A 19,583-nucleotide genomic window follows, 5' to 3' on the forward strand; every position below is an offset into this window, starting at 1 on the left:
CCTGGAAGAAAGCAGCTGATACTTATATTTCTGCACAGTCTCACATCATAGAGGGGACTTTTCTTTTTCAAAGAGAATTCATACAGCCATTGATTATACAGAACCATTTCTTAGTACTCTTTTCTTTCCATTTAAGAAAAGTGGAATATACCATGATGAGGATTCTAATGCCAAGACAAGATTGCTGGCTCATCATCTAGGGTACAAATACACACTTAATTGTTTGACATTTTAATGAATGCAAAGCAAGATTAAGCATCTCTGCCTTCGTTGTACACAGCTGAACCAGGAGCCCAGGGAGGGGAAGACTGCACAGCTTTCCTTGGTGGGGAAGACAGAAGCCCCTGTAGTCCTGTCTTGTTGTGGGGAGACTAACCCATGTTCTGTCGGTTGCCATAGCCCCTAGGATGGGTGTCCTTCCAGTCATCCCAATCCCGAGCTCTGTGGAGTGCACATTCATCATCCTCTTCCTCCTGTTCCTGATCTTGTCGCTGAGCTGCTGTTCTGAACTCTGCCCAAGTGGAAAAATGAGAAAGCAGGGTGAGGCAAAGAGTGACTGATACGGGCCCCAGCTCCACTCTGAATACAACCACATAACAAGAGAACAAAGAATATATCCCTAGCTGCCTACCCTGGGGCCAGCAGAACTGGGAAGAGTACTTACTATTACTTAACAGGTGACATGTTAAATAATAGTGAGACAGGATCCTCTGAGTGGTTTTCATGAGAAGGCAAAAACATATAAGTTGCCCCTCAAAATGAATTCTATTTTGGGAAAGAATTCTTGCTAAAATGGCCAACCCCTCACAACAGAAAACAAAAACACCAACTGACCAACAGTACCCCAGCAAACCAGAAACACTGAAGTGTTTCCATAGTATAGTGGTTATCACACTTGCCTGACAAAAACACTAAAGTAAAAAATATTTATGGTGTTATGATTTGTGATTTGCCAGGGAGGTGGGACTACAGGTGACTTCTCCTTCATCCATTTCCTTTATTACAGTTCTACAATTCTGTGTGTGTATAAAATTGGAAATCACGTGGCAGTTGAACCTACCAGAAAAGAATGTGTGTTATTTTGCACGTTTGGAACAGGGTGTGAGGTCCAAATGGCACTTGTCATGCAGTGCACCAAATACTACGTCTCTTTTGCACGATTTCTTTCTTTCCTTTGTGAGGTAAAGGAACAATTTCCTAGCTACTTTGAATTTGCCCACGAGAAATACTCTCATTACCATGATAAAGGATGAAATATGTGGGGAATCTGATCTCTCCTTACAGCTTAAGAGTCTTGTGTTCTGCTTTATTTAACCCTTTATTGTAAAATATAAGATACTGGAAATCACACAAAAATATATATAACTTAAAATTTGGTAAGGAGGCTATACCTTTATAGCCTTCACTTGGGTCAAGATATATATTTTCTGTACCCATCCCCAAAGTTTCTCCATGAGCATCTACCAAATGACACACTGTGCTCACTGGCAGTTAATTCCCATTCCTTCCCTCCCTGGAAATCACCAATCTACCTTCTATCTCTATAGATTTGCCTATTCTGAACATTTCACATAAATGGAATCATGTAACAAGTGGTCTTTTTTGTCTGACTTCTTTCACTTAGCATAATGCTTTTGAGGTTAGTCTTACCCATTTTCAAATATTTTGGTATATTTTTAATCTACAGGTTTCTTCTTCCAGCCCTTTCTTTCCTTACAAGTTCTCTACTGAAGAGGCAGGGGCATTTGACCTGTAGTTTCCCCAAATCTGGATTTTGCTGACTGCAGTCGTGATGGAGTCCAACATGTTCTTCGGTATTTCTGCAGATTGGCAAGTGGACACAGAGCTTGATATGACTCAGGGTTGATCCCTTCGCATGAATACAGGTGGTGCTGTCCTCCCCCAGCAGGTGGCACATAGTATCTGTGTCTCCTATTTGTGATGTTAGCAGCTGTTGATGCTCAATGCCTAGATTCGTTAATTTTCCCAGGGTTTCAAAATGGTGATACTCTTTAACATTTCCTTTTTTATTAAGTAGAATGCTTTTTATAAAGAGAGGCTTTCCCTCATCTACTACTATTTACAGGAAAAGAAAACAAGATTAATGTTTGATTCTTCTGCTTTAATTTACCATTTCTCAAGGTAATAAATTGGTTCCGTATCATCCTCTGAAATCGAACAATTTTTGTTTTAACTATAGTTATGAACTCATGGATTTAAACATATTTGATGAGTTTCAATGAATTGCAATGATTTCTAAAAAATATTCAAATAAGCTTTCTAATTTTAGTTTTAATTTACAGAAAAATTGAGAAGATAGTACAGAGTTCTTATACATCTGTACCCAATTTCTTTTATTGTTAACAGCTTACATTCCTATGGTTTGTGTGTCATAACTAATGAACCAATACTGATACACACATAACAACTAAAGTTCATACTTTATTCAGATTTCCTTAGGTTTTACGTAATGTCCTTTTTTTTGGGTTCCAGAATCCCATCAAATATTCCATATTACATTAGTCCTCTGTCTCCTTCGTCTCCTCTTGGCTGTGAGAATTTCTCACTTTCCTTGTTTTTGATGACCTGGACAGTTTTGAGGGGTACTCATCAGGTATTTTGCAGAATGTCCCTCAACCTGGGGTTGCCTCATATTTTTCTCATAATTAGACTAGGGTTATGACTTTTGGAAGAGAATAACACAGTGAAGTTTCCTCCTTATCACATCAAACCAAGGCTACACACCACAAACCTGACTTATCACTGTTGATGTTAACTGGGATCACTTCAGGTAGTGTTTGTAGGGTTCCCAACTGCTCCCCCCTCCTTCTATACTATAGTCTTTGGAAGCAAGTAACTAAACATAGCCTACACTTAAGGGGTGAGGAGTTATGCTGCATCTCCTTGAGACAGGTGTATATACACAAATTATTCAGAATTATTCTGTAGGGGAGATTGGTTTCTTCGCCCCTATCTATTTATGTAATCATTTATTTCTATCACTATAGACTCACGGACACATTTTATTCCTTGTGTTATAATCCAATACTGTTATTTTCCTGCTCACATTCTTCCAGTTTTGGCCAGTAACAGTTCTTTCCAAAGGCCCTGTGTCACATTAACATACCTCAATATTTTTTTGTTTGTTGTTATTGTTTTTTGAGTGCTTCTTTATTTTCCAGTACTACAAGATATTTCAGGTTCATCTTGTATATTCCTGGTCCAGCCCGAGAATTATCCATTTCTCTAAGGAGCCCTTTAATTGGAGAATAGTATTAGAAACCAAGATTTGGGCACTAGATGTGCTCGTTGCTACTGGCAATTATCCTTTTTCAAGCCAAACTGTCTTTGGCCAGTGGAAACGTCTTCAAAGTGGCTTCTGAGTCCCTTTGACATGACCATAGCAGTCTTTGAAAGCTTCTTTCCTATCCTTTATGACAAGATGTTCCAAGCTCATCTTATTTATTTCCTGCTGCAAACTTGGAATTAGCTATTTCTCTAAGACATCCTGGTTTATTTTAATGGGAATGGTATTTCAAGAACAGAACCTGGGTTACTAGGTGTGCTCATTGCTTCTGGGCTGGTCATTGTTTCTAAGCCTTTTCAGTGGAAAAAGCAAAAGTGTGTATGTGTGTGTGTGTGTGTGTGTGTGTGTGTGTACTTTTCAATAAAATGTCTCATGAGTTCATATTCAGGACTACAGGGGTGTTTTGTTTCTAACTCAAATTCGTTTGAGTTACATCTGTGTTCTTCCACACTAAAAGTCTTAGCTCTCAAAGACAGAGGATGATGGAATTTGAATATCTCATAATTACTCAGTTAATATTATCTCACATTACACAGTCCTGGAATAACATTAATACTGTTACCAATATAATTGCTGAGAACAGTTCTTTTTTTTGCATATTCTTTCCCCATTTCTCCATGGGGAGATCTACATTACCAGAGCACTGGGCATATAGGCATTATTACTTTCTCTCTTTCAAATCTCATTTAGTCTTAGTTCTACAAGTAACTATATATTTAATGCTGACTGATATTACTTATATCAATGTCTCTCACATCACTTTGGTTGTCTTAAGCTCATTCTCTAGCAAATTTCTCAGAAAGGGATCATGGGACCAATATTTCCTGACTTCGTGTATGTTGATAAATACCTGTACCCTTTATACCTAAAAGTCAGTTTTACCAGATATAATGTTCTTGGCTCACATTTTTTCCCCTTGAGTATCTTAAATGTTACTCCATTTTCTTCTGGCATAAACTGTTGGTGTCAAAAAGTTTGAAGATGATTGAATTTTCCTTCCTTTACAACCCACCTGCTGTTTTTGCTGAAGTATCCAAGGCATTTCTTTTAAAAAAAGTCTAGTAATTTTATTAGAATGTGTCTTGCTGTTGGTCATTCTGGAGCAAAATTCTTAGGTACGCGGTGTGCTTTTTAAAAGCAAATCTAAAGTTTCCTCAATATTAGTTTTTTTAAAAAAATATCTTTATTGGAGTATAATTGCTTTACAATGTTGTGTTAGTTTCTGCTGTACAACAAAGTGAATCAGCTGTATGTATACATGTATTCCCATATCCCCTCCCTCTTGCATCTCTCTCCCTCCCACCCTCCCTATCCCACCCCTCTAGGTGGTCACAAAGCACTGAGCTGATCTCCCTGTGCTATGCAGCTGCTTCCCACTAGCCATCCATTTTACATTTGGTAGTGTATATATGTCCATGCCACTCTCTCACTTCTTCCCAGCTTATCCTTCCCCCCCACCATATCCTCAAGTCCATTCTCTACATCTGCATCTTTATTCCTGCCCTGTCACTAGGTTCATCAGTACTGTTATTTTTAGATTCCATATATGTGCGTTAGCATATGATATCTGTTTTTCTCTTTCTGACTTACTTCACTCTGTATGACAGTCTCTAGGTCCACCCAATATTAGTTTTAAGCATTTTTTTCTTTTTCCTTGCTTCGGTATCCTTCTTTAGATAATCTTATTATCTATATGTCAGGTCTTCTTTGCTATCTTTCATATTTGTCACTTTTTCTAGAAATCTGTTCATCTTTGCCTCTTTTTGATTTAAAACATTTTCCTTTTTACTTTAGAAAGGCATTTTCTGCTATATTCAATCATTCTTGTTTTCTTCTAGTTTAGCCTTCATTTCTTTTCTTTTATTCAAATTGAAGTCTAACTGATTTACAATATTAGTTTCAGGTGTACAACATGTTGATTTAATATTTTATATATTATATTCCATTTAGAGTTATTATAAAATATTGGGAAGATGGTGGAAGTGTAAGAAGTGGAGATCACCTTCCTCCCCACAAATACAACAGAAATACATCTACATGTGGAACAACTCCTACAGAACACCTACTGAACGCTGGCAGAAGACCTCAGACTTTCCAAAAGACAAGAAACTCCCCACGTACTTGGGTAGGGCAAAAGAAAAAAGAAAAAAACAGAGACAAAAGAATAGGGATGGGACCCACACCAGTGGGAGGGAGCTGTGAAGGAGGAAAGGTTTCCACACACAAGGAAGACCCTCCATTGGCAGAGATGGGGGTGGGGGGGGAACCTTCAGAGCCATGGAGGAGAGCGCAGCCACAGGGGTGCAGAGGGCAAAGTGGAGAGATTCCCGCACAGAGGATCGGTGCTGACCAGCACTCACCAGCCCGAGAGGCTTGACTGCTCACACGCCGGGGTGGGTGGGGGCTGGGAGCTGAGGCTCGGGCTTTGGAAGTCAGACCCCATGGGGAGGACTGGGGCTGGCTGCATGAACACAGCCTGAAGGGAGCTGGTGTGCCACAGCCAGCTGGAGGGAGACCAGGAAAAAGTCTGGAACTGCCAAAGAGGCAAGAGACTTTTTCTTGCCTCTTTGTTTCATTGTGCGTGAGGAGAGGGGAATAAGAGCACCACTTAAAGGGGCTCCAGAGATGGGTGTGAGCCAAGGTTATCAACGTGGACCACAGAGACAGGCATGAGATGCTAAGGATGCTGCTGCAGCCACCAAGAAGCCTGTGTGTGAGCACAGGTCACTCTCCACACCTCCCCTCCCAAGAGCCTGTGCAGCCCACCAGTGCCAGGGTCCGCTGATCCAAGGACAACTTCCCTGGGAGAACACACGGCACGCCTCAGGCTGGTGCTACGTCATGCCAGCCTCTGCCACCACAGGCTCGCCCTGCATCTATAACCTTCCTTGCCCCCGACCTGAGTGAGCCAGGTCCCCTGTATCAGCTGCTCCTTTAGCCCCGTCCTGTCTGGGCAGGAACAGATGCCCTCAGGTGACCTACACACAGAGGTGGGGTCAAATCCAAAGCTGAACCCCAGGAGCTGTGCGAACAAAGAAGAGAAAGGGAAATTTCTACCATCAGCCTCAGAAGCAGCGGATTAAAGCTCCACAAACAACTTGATGTACCTGCATCTCTGGAACACCTGAATAGACAATGAATCATCCCAAATTGAGGTGGTGGACTTTGGGAGCAATGATATATATATATTTTTCCTTTTTCTCTTTTTGTGACTGGGTATGTGTATGCTTCTGTGTGTGATTTTGTCTGTATAGCTTTGCTTTAACCATTTGTCTTAGGGTTCTGTCTGTCTGTTTTTTGGGGTTTTTTTTAGTATAGCTTTTAACACTTGATATCATTGGTGGATTTGTTTTGTTTGGTTGTTCTCTTCTTTCTTTTTTCTTTTCTTTTACTACTTATCTAAATTTAAAAAAAAAATTTAATAATTATTTTTTATTTTAATAACTTTATTTTATTTTTTCTTTCTTTCTTTCTCCGGTTTATTCTAAGCCTTATGGATGACAGGGTCTTGGTGCTTCAGCCAGGCATCAGGTCTGTGCCTCTGAGGTGGGATAGCCAACTTCAGGACACTGGTCCACAAGAGACCTCCCAGCTCCACGTAATACCAAATGGCAAAAATCTCCCAGAGATCTCCATCACAACACCAAGACCCAGCTCCACTCAACGACCAGCAAGCTACAGTGCTGGACACCCTATGCCAAGCAACTAGCAAGACAGGAACACAAACCCACCCATTAGCAGAGAGGCTGCCTAAAATCAAAATAAGGTCACAGACACCCCAAAACAAACCACTGGATGAGGTCCTGCTCACCAGAAGAAACAAGATCCAGCCTCATCCACCAGAACACAGACACTAGTCCCCTCCACAAGGAAGCCTACATAACCCACTGAACCAAACTTACTCACTGGGAGCAAACACCAAAAACAATGGTAACGAACAACCTGCAGCCTGTGAAAAGGAGACACCAAACACAGTAAGTTAAGCAAAATGAGAACAGAGAAACGCACAGCAGTTGAAGGAGCAAGGTAAAAACCCACCAGACCAAACAAATGAAGAGGAAATAGGCAGTCTAGGTATTTCTGAAAAGAATTTAGAGTAATGATAGTAAAGATGATCCAAAATCTTGGAAATAGAATGCAGAAAATACAAGAAACATTTAACAAGGACCTAGAAGAACTAAAGAGCAAACAAACAGTGATGAACACAATAAATGAAATTAAAAATTCTCTAGAAGGGATCCATAGCAGAATAACTGAGGCAGAAGAACGGATAAGTGACCTGGAAGATAAAATAGTGGAAATAACTACTGCAGAGCAGAATAAAGAAAAAAAATGAAAAGAATTGGGGACAGTCTCAGAGACCTCTGGGACAACATTTAACGCACCAACAATACAATTATAAGGGCCCCAGAAGAAGAAGAGAAAAAGAAAGGGACTGAGAAAATAATTGAAGAGATTATAGTTGAAAACTTCCCTAACATGGGAAAGGAAATAGTTAATCAGGTCCAGGAAGCACAGACAGTCCCATACAGGATATATCCAAGGAGAAATAAGCCAAGACACCTATTAATCAAACTATCAAAAATAAAATGCAAAGAAAACATATTAAAAGCAGCAAGGGAAAAGCAACAAAAACCATACAAGGGAATCCCCATAAAGTTAACAGCTGATCTTTCAGCAGAAACTCTGCAAGCCAGAAGGGAGTCACAGGACATAGTTAAAGTGCTGAAATAGAAAAACCTACAACCAAGATTATTCTACCCAGCAAGGATCTCATTCAGATTTGATGGAGAAATTAAAACTTTTACAGACAAGCAAAAGCTAAGAGAACTCAGCACCACTAAACCAGCTTTACAACAAATGCTAAAGGAACTTCTCTAGGCAGGAAACAAAAGAGAAGGAAAAAAAACTACAATAACAAACACAAAACAATTAAGAAAATGGTAATAGGAATATACATATCAATAATTACCTTAAATGTAAATGGATTAAAGGCTCCAACCAGAAGACACAAACTGGCAGAATGGATACAAAAACAAGACACCTCCTTCAGACCTAGGGACACATACAGACTGAAAGTGAGGGGATGGAAAATGATATTCCATGCAAATGAAAATCAGAAGATAGCTGGCATACCAATTCTCATATCAGACAAAATAGACTTTAAAACAAAGACTATTAGAAGAGACAAAGAACGACACTACATAATTGATCAAGGGATCAATCCAAGAAGAAGATATAACAACCATAAATATTTATGCACCCAACATAGAAGCACCTCAATACACAAGGCAAATGCTAACAGCCATAAAAGGGGAAATAGACAGTAACACAATCATAGTAGGGTACTTTAACACCCCACTTTCACCAATGGACAGATCATCCAAAATGAAAATAAATAAGGAAACACAAGCTTTAAATGATACATTAAACAAGATGGACTTAACTGATAATTATAGGACATTCCGTCTAACAACAACAGAATACACTTTCTTCTCAAATGCTCAAGGAATATTCTCCAGGAAAGATCATATCTTGGGTCACAAATCAAGCCTTGGTAAATTTAAGAAAGTTGAAATCGTATAAGTATGGTTTCTCACCACAACACTATGAAACTAGATATCAATTACAGGAAAAAAACTTTAAAAAATACAGACATGTGGAGGCTAAACAATACACTACTTAATAACCAAGAGATCACTGAAGAAATCAAAGATGAAATCAAAAAATACCTAGAGATAAATGACAATGAAAACATGATGACCCAAAACATACGGGATGCAGCAGAAGCAGTTCCAAGAGGGAAGTTTATAGCAGTACAGACCTACCTTAAGAAACAAGAAACATCTCAGATAAACAATCTAACCTTACACCTAAAGCAGTTAGAGAAAGAAAAACAAACAAACAAACAAAATCCCAAAGTTAGCAGCAGGAAAGAAATCATAAAGATCAGATCAGAAATAAATGAAAAAAGAAATGAAGGAAACAATAGCAAAGAGCAATAAAACTAAAAGCTGGTTCTTTGAGAAAATAAACAAAATTGATAAACCATTAGCCAGACTCATCAAGAAAAAAAGGGAAAAGCCTCAAATCAATAGAATTAGAAATGAAAAAGGAGAAAAAACTGACACTGCAGGAATACAAAGAATCGTGAGAGATTACTACAAACGACTATATGCCAATAAAATGGACAACCTGGAAGAAATGGACAAATTCTTAGAAAAGCACAACCTTCCGAGACTGAACCAGGAAGAAACAGAAAATATAAACAGACCAATTCCAAGCACTGAAATTGAGACTCTGACTAAAAACATTCAAACAAACAAAAGCCCAGGACCAGACGGCTTCACAGGCGAATTCCATCACACATTTAGAGAAGAGCTAACACCCATCCTTCTCAAACTCTTGCAAACTATAGCGGAGGAAGGAACACTCCTAAACTCATTCTACGAGGCCACCATCATGCTGATACCAAAACAAGACAAAGATGTCACAAAGAAAACTATATGCCAATATCACTGATAAACACAGATGCAAAAATCCTCAACAAAATACTAGCAAACAGAATCCAACAGCACGTTAAAAGGATCATATACCATGATCAAGTGGGGTTTGTCCCAGGAATGCAAGGATTCTTCAATATATGCAAATCAATCAATGTGATACACCATATTAACAAATTGAAGAATAAAAAAACATATGATCATCTCAATAGATGCAGAAAAAGCTTTTGACAAAATTCAACACCCATTTATGATAAAAACCCTCCAGAAAGTAGGCATAGAGTGAACTTACCTTGACATAATAAAGGCCATATATGACAAACCCACAGTCAACATCGTCCTCAATGGTGAAAAAATAAAACCATTTCCACTAAGATCAGGAACAAGACAAGGTTGCCCACTCTCACCACTATTATTCAACATTGTTTTGGAAGTGTTAGCCACAGCAATCAGAGAAGAAAAAGAAATAAAAGGAATCCAAATCAGAAAAGAAGAAATAAAGCTGTTAATGCAGATGACATGATACTATATATACAGAATCCTAAAGATGCTACCAGAAAACTACTAGAGCTAATCAATGAATCTGGTAAAGTAGCAGGATACAAAATTAATGCACAGAAATCTCCTGCATTCCTATACACTAAGGATGAAAAATCTGAAAGTGAATTTAAGGAAACACTCCCTTTTACCATTGCAACAAAAATAATAAAATACCTACGAATAAACCTACCTAAGGAGACAAAAGACCTGTACCCAGAAAACTATAAGACACTGATGAAAGAAATTGAAGGTGATACAAATAGATGGAGAGATATACCATGTTCTTGGACTGGAAGAATCAACATTGTGAAAATGACTCTACTACCCAAAGCAATCTACAGATTCAATGTAACCCTTATCAAACTACCACTGGTATTTTTCACAGAACTAGAACAAAAAATTTCACAATTTGTATGGAAACACAAAAGACCCGGAATAGCCAAAGCAATCTTGAAAAAGAAAAACGGAACTGGAGGAATCAGGGTCCCGCGTACTTCAGTTTAGACTAAAAAGCTACAGTTATCAAGACAGTATGGTACTGGCACAAACACAGAAATACACATCAATGGAACAGGATAGAAAGCCCAGAGATAAACCCATGCACATAGGTCACCTTATTTTTGATAAAGGAAGCAAGAATACACAATGGAGAAAAGACAGCCTCTTCAAGAAGTGGTGCTGGGAAAACTGGATAGCTGCATGTAAAAGAATGAAATTAGAACATTCCCTAATACCATACACAAAAATAAACTCAAAATGGATTAAAGACCTAAATGTTAGGCCAGACACTATCAAACTCTTAGAGGAAAACATAAGCAGAACACTCTATGACATAAATCACAGCAAGATCCTTTTTGACCCACAACCTAGAGAAAGGAAGTAAAAACAAAAATAAACAAATGGGACCTAATGAAACTTATAAGCTTTTGCACAGCAAAGGAAACTACAAACAAGATGAAAAGACAACCCTCAGAATGGGAGAAAATATTTGCAAACGAATTAACGGACAAAGGATTAATTTCCAAAATGTATAAACAGCTCATGCAGCTCAATATTAAAAAACAAACAACTCAATCCAAAAATGAGTAGAAGACCTAAACAGACATTTCTCCAAAGAAGACATACAGATGGCCAAGAAGCGCATGAAAAGCTGCTCAACATCACTAATTATTAGAGAAATGCAAATCAAAACTACAATGAGGTATCACCTCACACCGGTTAGAGTGGGCATCATCAGAAAATCTACAAACAACAAATGTTGGAGAGTGTGTGGAGAAAAGGGAACGCTCTTTCACTCTTGGTGGGAATGTAAATTGGTACAGCCACTATGGAGAAGAGTATGGAGGTTCCTTAAAAAAGTAAAAATAGAACTACCATATGACCCAGCAATCCCACTACTGGGCATATACCCTGAGAAAACCATAATTCAAAGAGTCACATACCACAATGTTCATTGCAGCTCTATTTACAATAGCCAGGACATGAAAGCAACCTAAGTGTCCATTGACAGATGAATGGATAAAGAAGATGTGGCACATATATACAATGGAACATTACTCAGCCATAAAAAGAAAGGAAACTGAGTTATTTGTAGTGAGGTGGATGGACCTAGATCTGTCACACAGAGTGAAGTAAGTCAGAAAGAGAAATACAAATACCATATGCTAACACATATATATGGAATATTAAAAAAAAAGTTTTAAAAAAAAGGTCATGAAGAACCTAGGGGCAGGATGGGAATAAAGACACAGACCTACTAGAGAATGTACTTGAGGACACGGGGATGGGGAAGGGTAACCTGGGACAAAGTGAGAGAGTGGCATGGACATATATACACTACCAAATGTAAAACCAATAGCTAGTGGAAAGCAGCTGCATAGCACAGCGAGATCAGCTCGGTGCTTTGTGACCACCTAGAGGGATGGGATAGGGAGGGTGGGAGGGAGGGAGATGTTAAGAGGGAAGAGATATGGGGATATATGTATATGTATAGCTGATTCACTTTGTTATAAAGCAGAAACTAACACTCCATTGTAAACCAATTGTACTCCAATAAAGATGTTAAAAAAAATTGGCTATATTCCCTGTGCTGTACAATGTATCTTTGTAGCTTATTCATTTTATACATAGTAGCTGGTACCTCTTAATCCCCTACCATCTTGCCCTTCCCTCCCTTTTCTCTCCTCACTGGTATCCACTAGGTTGTCCTCTGTATCTGTGAGTCTGGTTCTGTTATATTTTTTATTAGATTATTTTTTTGATTCCACATATAAATGATATCATACAGTATTTGTCTTTCTCTGACTTATTTCACTAAGCACTAATACCCTCTAGGGCTAATACCCTCTAGGGGCCATCCATGTTGTTGAAAATGGCAGAGTTTCACTCTTTTTAGGGTTAATACTCCACTGTATATATAAATATCTATATATTTTGGATATTAACCCCTTATTGGGCATACCATTTGCAAAATATTTTCTCCCATTCTGTAGGTTATCTTTTCATTTTGTTGTTGGTTTCCTTTGCTGTGCAGAAGTTTTTAAGTTTAATTAGGTCCCACTTGTTTATTTTTGCTTTTGTTTCCTTTGTCTGAGGAGACAGATCCATAAAGATATTGCTACGATTTATGTCAAAGAGTGTTCTGCCTTAGCTTTCATCTCTATTATTTTTATTTTTATTTTTTGGCCACACCACACAGCATGTGGGATCTTATTTCCCCAACCAGGGATCGAACCTGTGCTCCCTGCAGTGGAAGCATGAAGTCTTAACCACTGGATCACCAGGGAAGTCCCAGCCTTCCTTTCTCTTTTCTTTTCTTTTTTAACTTACTTGGCTGCGTTGGGTCTTAGTTGCGGCATGCTGGCTCTTTGTTGCGGCATATGGGCTCTCTAGTTGTGGCTCATGGGCTCTAGAGTGCATGGGCTTACTTGCCCCACAGCATGTGGGATCTTAGTTCCCTGACCAGGGATCGAACTCTCATCCCCTGCATTGGAAGGCAGATTCTTAACCACTGACCACCAGGGAAGTCCCTCAGCCTTCATTTCTCAAGTGATTCTTTCTTCTTACTTCCCCCAAGTTGTCACTACATTTCTGAGTTTTTTTAATCCTGCTTTGTATTGTTCTTTCATGTCTTATTTAATTTTCTTAATGTCTTCCAACTCATTTTTAAACAGTATATTTTAAATTTGTTGTTTTCTGAATGTGTCTTTCTGGAATTTTTTCCCCCTTTTTCTCTTTTTTTTTAGTTGAAGTATAGTTGATTTACAATACTGTGTTAGTTTCAGGTGTACAGCAAAGTGATTCAGTTATGTATATATATATATGTTTTTTTCAGTTTATATCCTTTATTATCAATTACATGTGGAATCTAAAAAATAATACAAATGAAACTATATACAAAACAGAAACTGACTCAAAGACATAGAAAACAAATTTATGGTTCCCAAAGCAAGGAGGGAGGGAGGGACAAATTAGGAGTATGGGATTAAAAGATACAAACTACTATACATAAAATAGATAAGCAACATGGAATGCTTTTGATTCTCTCCTTTTTCTCCTTATAATAATTTTGTGAGGGATCTGACCTTGATTAATTTTCCATTCATTTTTCTCACAGTTTTATTGAGATATTTTTCACATACCATAAAATTCACCTATTTAAAATGTACAATTCAGTGGTTTTTAGTATATTCAGAACTCTGCAACCATCATCACAATCTGTTGCTCATTCTTATGTGTGCTAAACTTTCCTGAACTTTTAGAAAGAACTATGGTTCAGGGTGGCTTTTCTAACTTCACAGAGGCTCCCTTTGTGCTGTTTTTATGTATGTTAAAGGAATACGATGACTTGCTTCATTAGAGTTCTTGGTTCTGGTCCTCTCTCCCATTCTTATTGAGACCTTTTCTTTCCTTATTCTTTTTTGTCCCTGTTCTACTCAATTTGAATTCTATTCTCAGCAATTTCTCCTCAGTGTGAGACTGTGTATGAGTCGGGAGATCTGGTGGCTCATTTTCAAGAGTTCATTAAGGGTTAGCTTGCTCCATCCCTTTCAGACCTTCTGACCACAGGTTCTTTGTATTCATTCAGTTTTTATTGGAGGGCAAAACCCCTCCCATTTCAACTAATATTCTTAAACTGAACTGCCACACTTCTATTTTTTTCATTAAAAATGTTTAATTGAAGTATAGTTGACTTACAATATTTGTTTCAGATGTACAACATAGTAATTCTATATTTGTATCAATTATGTGCCATACAAAGTTAATTTAATATTATTGATTATATTCCCTGTGCTGTGCATTACATCCCTGTGACTTATTTATTTTATAACTGGTAATTTGTATCTCTTAATCCCATTCACTTATTTCACCCATCCTCCCATTCTCTCAATCACTAGTTTGTTCTCTGTATCTATGAGTCTGTTTCTGGGTTTTTTAGGAGTCATTTGTTGTATCTTTCTCTGTCTGACTTATTCACTTAGCATAATACCCTCCAGGTCCATCCATGTTGTCATAGATTGCAAGATTTTATTCATTTGTATGGCTTAGTGGTGTTGGGAAAACTGGAGAGCTACAAGTTAAAGAAACTAGACCATTTTCTCACATCATTTACAAAAATAAACTCAAAATGAATTAAAGACTTAAATGTAAGACCTGAAACCATAAAACATCTAGAAGAAAACACAGGGAGTATGCTCTTTGAAACTGGTCTTAGCAATATTTTTTTTGATCTGTCTCCTCAGGCAACGGCAACAAAACCAAAAATAAACAAACGGAACCATATGAAGCTAAAAAACTTTTGCACAGCAAAGGGAACCATCAGCAAAACAAAAAGGCAACTTAACTGAATGGGAGAAGATATTTGCAAATAATACATCTGTTAAGGGGTTAATATCCAAAATATATAAAGAACTCATACAACTCAGTACAAACAATCTGAATAAGAAATGGGCAGAAGACCTGAATAGACATTTTTCCAAAGAAGACACAGAGATGGACAACAGGCACATGAAAAGGTACTCAACATCACTAATCATAAGGGAAATGTAAATCAAAACCACCTCAACTGCAATGAGATACCACCTCACACTTGTCAGAATGCCACGCTTTTTAGTGAATACTTGTTTGTTGTTTTGGAATTCTCCTGTTTGTCAGGCCTTTCACATGGTCTGTCCACTCCTTGTGCTTTCTCCTACACAGATGTCCATTCCTTGTTGATCTTGTGGCTATGAATGATTTGCCCTTACCTGTTTTTATTTTGTGTTTCATGAGGATACACTGTCACTTAGTTTTGCTGTAAATATTATCCATGAATTTTTTGTCTTTTTACTGAAATATAACATACATGCAGAAAAATACACACAGTATAGTTCAATCAATTTTCACATCTGAACACATCCATGTAATTGGTTACCCAGATTAAGATACAAAATATTACTAACTCTTCAGAAGTCCCCCTCAGATCCAGTTCCATTCATGATCTCCCACTAAGGGTGAGCACCATACTGGCTTTTAACCAGCATATACAAGTTTCAGCCATGTCTGAACTTTATGCTCTTTTGTGTCTGACTTTTTTTACTCAAATTATGTTTGTAAAATTTAGCTATATTTGTTACTTATAAGTAAAGAACTATAGTCTGTTTAACCTTATTGCTAAATAGTATTTCACTGTGTGAATATGACAAAATTTATTTATCCATTTCTACTATGTATGGGCACTTAAGTAGTGTTCAGTTTGGGGCATTACAAATAGTGCTGCTATGAGCATTCTTGTACAAGGCTTTTGAGGAAATATGGTCTCATTCCCCTTAGGTATATACCTGGGAGTGAAACTGCCAGGTCATGAGGGTATACACATGTTTGACTCTTGTGCAACAGTACAACCACCAACCCCCCCGAGGTTCTCAATCTTTATTGTTTCCTTTCTTCCATATACTTTAAGCTTATTTTGTTCTTGTTTTCTCCAACTTCTTAAGTTAGTACCTTAGTAACTGATTTTACCTTTCTTTTTTCTAATATAACTACTGAAAGTTATACCTTTCCCTCTCAGCACTGCTTTAGTTGTATCCCACAAGTTTTAATGTATTTCATTACCATTCAGTTAAAAATACTTAATTTTCTTTGTGATTTCTTCTTTGACTGATGGGTTATTTATAAGTATGTTGTTTAATTTTAAAATATTTAGGGACTTCCTATATGTCATTGATTGCTAACTGAATTAGACTGTGGTCAGAGAACATAGTGCAATTTCAGTCTTTCAAAGTTTATGGAGGGACTCCCCTGATGGTCCAGTGGTTAAGAATCCACCTTCCAATGCAGGGGACAAGAGTTCGATCCCTGGCTGGGGAAATAAGAACCCACCTGCCATGGGGCAACTAAGCCTGTGCACCACAACTCCTGAGCCCACGCATTCTAGAGCCCATGCGCCACAACTAGAGAGAAGCCCGCGCGCTGCAATGAAGAGCCCATACACCACAACAAAAGATCTCACATGCCATGATGAAGATCCCACGTGCCACAACTAAGATCCAATGCAGCCAAATTAATTAATTAATTTTAAAAATAAATTAATTAATTAAAAAAAAGAAAGTTTATGGACACTTATTTGGTGGCCCAGACTATGGTCTAAGTTAGTGAATGTACCACGTGCATTTGAAAAAAGGTGTATTTTGCAGCTATTGGATATATTTTTCTATAAATGTCAAACAGGTTAAGGTGGCTGTGAGTTTTCTCCAGATCTTTTATGTCCTTACTGATTTTCTGTCCAGAAATTCTTTCAGTTACTGAAAGAGAAGTATGAAAATCTCTAACTATGGCTGTAGATTTGTCTATTTCTCCATTTAATTCTGTCAATTTTTCTTCATGTGATTTGAAGATTGTTATTAGTCACAAACATGTTTATGATTGCTATGTCTTCCAGATAAATTGCCCCTTTTATCAGCACTAAATGTCTTTTTGAAAGTCCAGTAACACCTTTTGTCTTGAAGTCTACTTTATCTGACATTATATAGCTTCTGCAGCTTTCTTATGTTTACTGTTAGCATGGTATATTTAAAAAATCTTTTTACATTCCACCAATCTGTATCTTTATATTTAAATGCATCTCTTGATAGGAGATCAAGAGGGTGGTGTAAGAAGATGTGGAGTTCACCTCTCCCCATGAACACATCAAAAATATATCAACATGTAGAACGATTCTCACTGAAAACTAACTGGAAATTGGCAGAAAGACTCCTGTACAACCAAGGTTGTAAGAAAGATACACAGAAGTCCATAGAGAAACCTGGGCTCCACTCATGAGTACTGCATGGTAGATTGTCCCCAGGTAGGGTAGAGAAACCAGCAGTCTGCTGCCCTAGGCTACTGGTTTCATGCAACAGCCATGCTGTGCTCTCCAGCCAGAGTTGAAAGTATGTTCTAGCTCTGCTCACTTCATGCCACAAGCATGGCACTGGATCTAGGGTGGCCAGGACCTGAAAAAAGACTTGACCTTGAGATGGAGAGGTGACCTGGCCCTAGGGTGGAGCCCACGTGGGGCAACAGTGGTGACCATTGCTGGAATTTACTCAAGAGGCGCCCCAGAAGCTGCCCAGACTTCTGATGGCAGCAGAGCTACTGGGTTTCCCACAGCTGCTTTGCTGCATGTGTACCCCAGCCCCAGCTGAATGTTCTGGCCCTGCTCACTCCATGCCACAGTGTGGCACTACAAAAAAAGGAAAGTACAGGCCAGTATATTTGATGAATATAAATGCAAAAATCCTCAACAAGATATTAGCAAACCAAATCTAAAAATATATAAAAAGGATCATACACAACGATCAAGCTGAATTTATTCTAGGGTCACAAGGGTAATTCAATATATGCAAATTAATCAGTGTGATACACCACATTATCAAAAGGAAGGATAAAAATCACATGAACATCTCAATAGATTTAGAAAAACCAATGTGACAAAATTCAACATCCATTAATAATAAAAACTCTGAAAGTGGGTATCGAGGGAACATATCTTAACATAATAAAGGCCAATTAGGACAAACCCACAACCAATGTCATACTTAACGGTGAAAAGCTGAAAGCCTTCCCGCTAAATTCTGGAACAAGACAAGGATGCTCATTCTCCCCACTTCTATTCAACATAGTATTAGAAGTCCTAGTCACAGCAGACAAGAAAGAAATAAAAGGCATCCAAATCAGAAGGGAAGAGGTAAAACTGTCATTATTTGCAGATGACGTGGTACTATATCTAGAAAACCCTAAAGTCTCCACCCAAAAACTATTAGAACTAATAAATGAATTCAGCAAGGTTGCAGGATACAAGACCAATATACAGAAATCTGTTGCATTACTATACACTAACAATAAAATATCAGAAAATAAAACAAAAAAAATCCTGCTTAAAATTGCATCAAAAAGAATAAAATACCTAGGAATAAACTTAACTAAGAAGGTGAAAGACCTATACTCTGAAAACTATAAAACATTTATAAAGGAAACTAAAGATGATACAAAGAAATGGAAAGATATCCTGTGCTCTTGGATTAGAAGAATTAATATTATTAAAATGGCCATGCTGTCCAAAGCAATTTACAGATTTAATGCAATCCCTATCAAAATACACATGATATTTTTCACAGGACTAGAACAAATAACCCTAAAATTCATATGGAACCACAAAAGATCCTGAATTGCCAAAGCAATCTTGAGGAAAAAGAACAAAGCCAGAGGTATAATGCTCCCAGGCTTCAGAATATACTACAAAGCTACAGTAATCAAAACAGCATGGTACTCACACGAAAACAGACACACAGATTAATGGAAGAGAATAGAGAGCCCAGAAATAGGCTATGGTCAATTAATCAATGACAAAAGAGGCAAGAATATATAATGAAGAAAGGACAGTCCCTTCGGTAAGTGGTGCTGGGAAAATTGGACAGCTACACGTAAAACAGTGAGATTAGAACATTCCCTCATACCACATACAAAAATGAACTCAAAATGGATTAGGAGACCTAGATACAAGACCTGAAACCATAAAACTCCTAGAAGAGAATATAGGCAGAACACTCTGACATAATCGTAGCAATATTTTTTTTTGGCTCTGTCTCCTAAGGCAAAAGAAGTAAAAGCAAAACTAAACAAATGGGACATAATTAAACTTAAAAGCTTTTACACAACAAGGGAAAATATTGACAAAATGAAAAGACAACCTATACAGTGGGAGCAAATATTTA

The 19,583-nt window shown here is 37.9% G+C and overlaps 1 protein-coding gene across 1 annotated transcript in view; it reads right to left on the reverse strand.

The window, feature by feature from the left end:
* Positions 1 to 227: 227 nt before the first annotated feature.
* LOC309653413 (immunoglobulin-binding protein 1-like) overlaps positions 228 to 19,583 on the reverse strand; it is a gene marked incomplete at its 5' end in the record, with an annotated part of 36,287 nt that continues 16,931 nt past the window's right edge. The window contains 1 exon segment of the mRNA XM_082448024.1: positions 228 to 511. Coding sequence (XP_082304150.1) covers positions 372 to 511 — 140 coding nt within the window. The 3' untranslated portion in view covers positions 228 to 371.

The sequence above is a fragment of the Balaenoptera physalus genome (genome assembly GCF_965194825.1).
Source record: "Balaenoptera physalus genome assembly, chromosome: Y".
Lineage (NCBI taxonomy): Eukaryota > Metazoa > Chordata > Mammalia > Artiodactyla > Balaenopteridae > Balaenoptera > Balaenoptera physalus.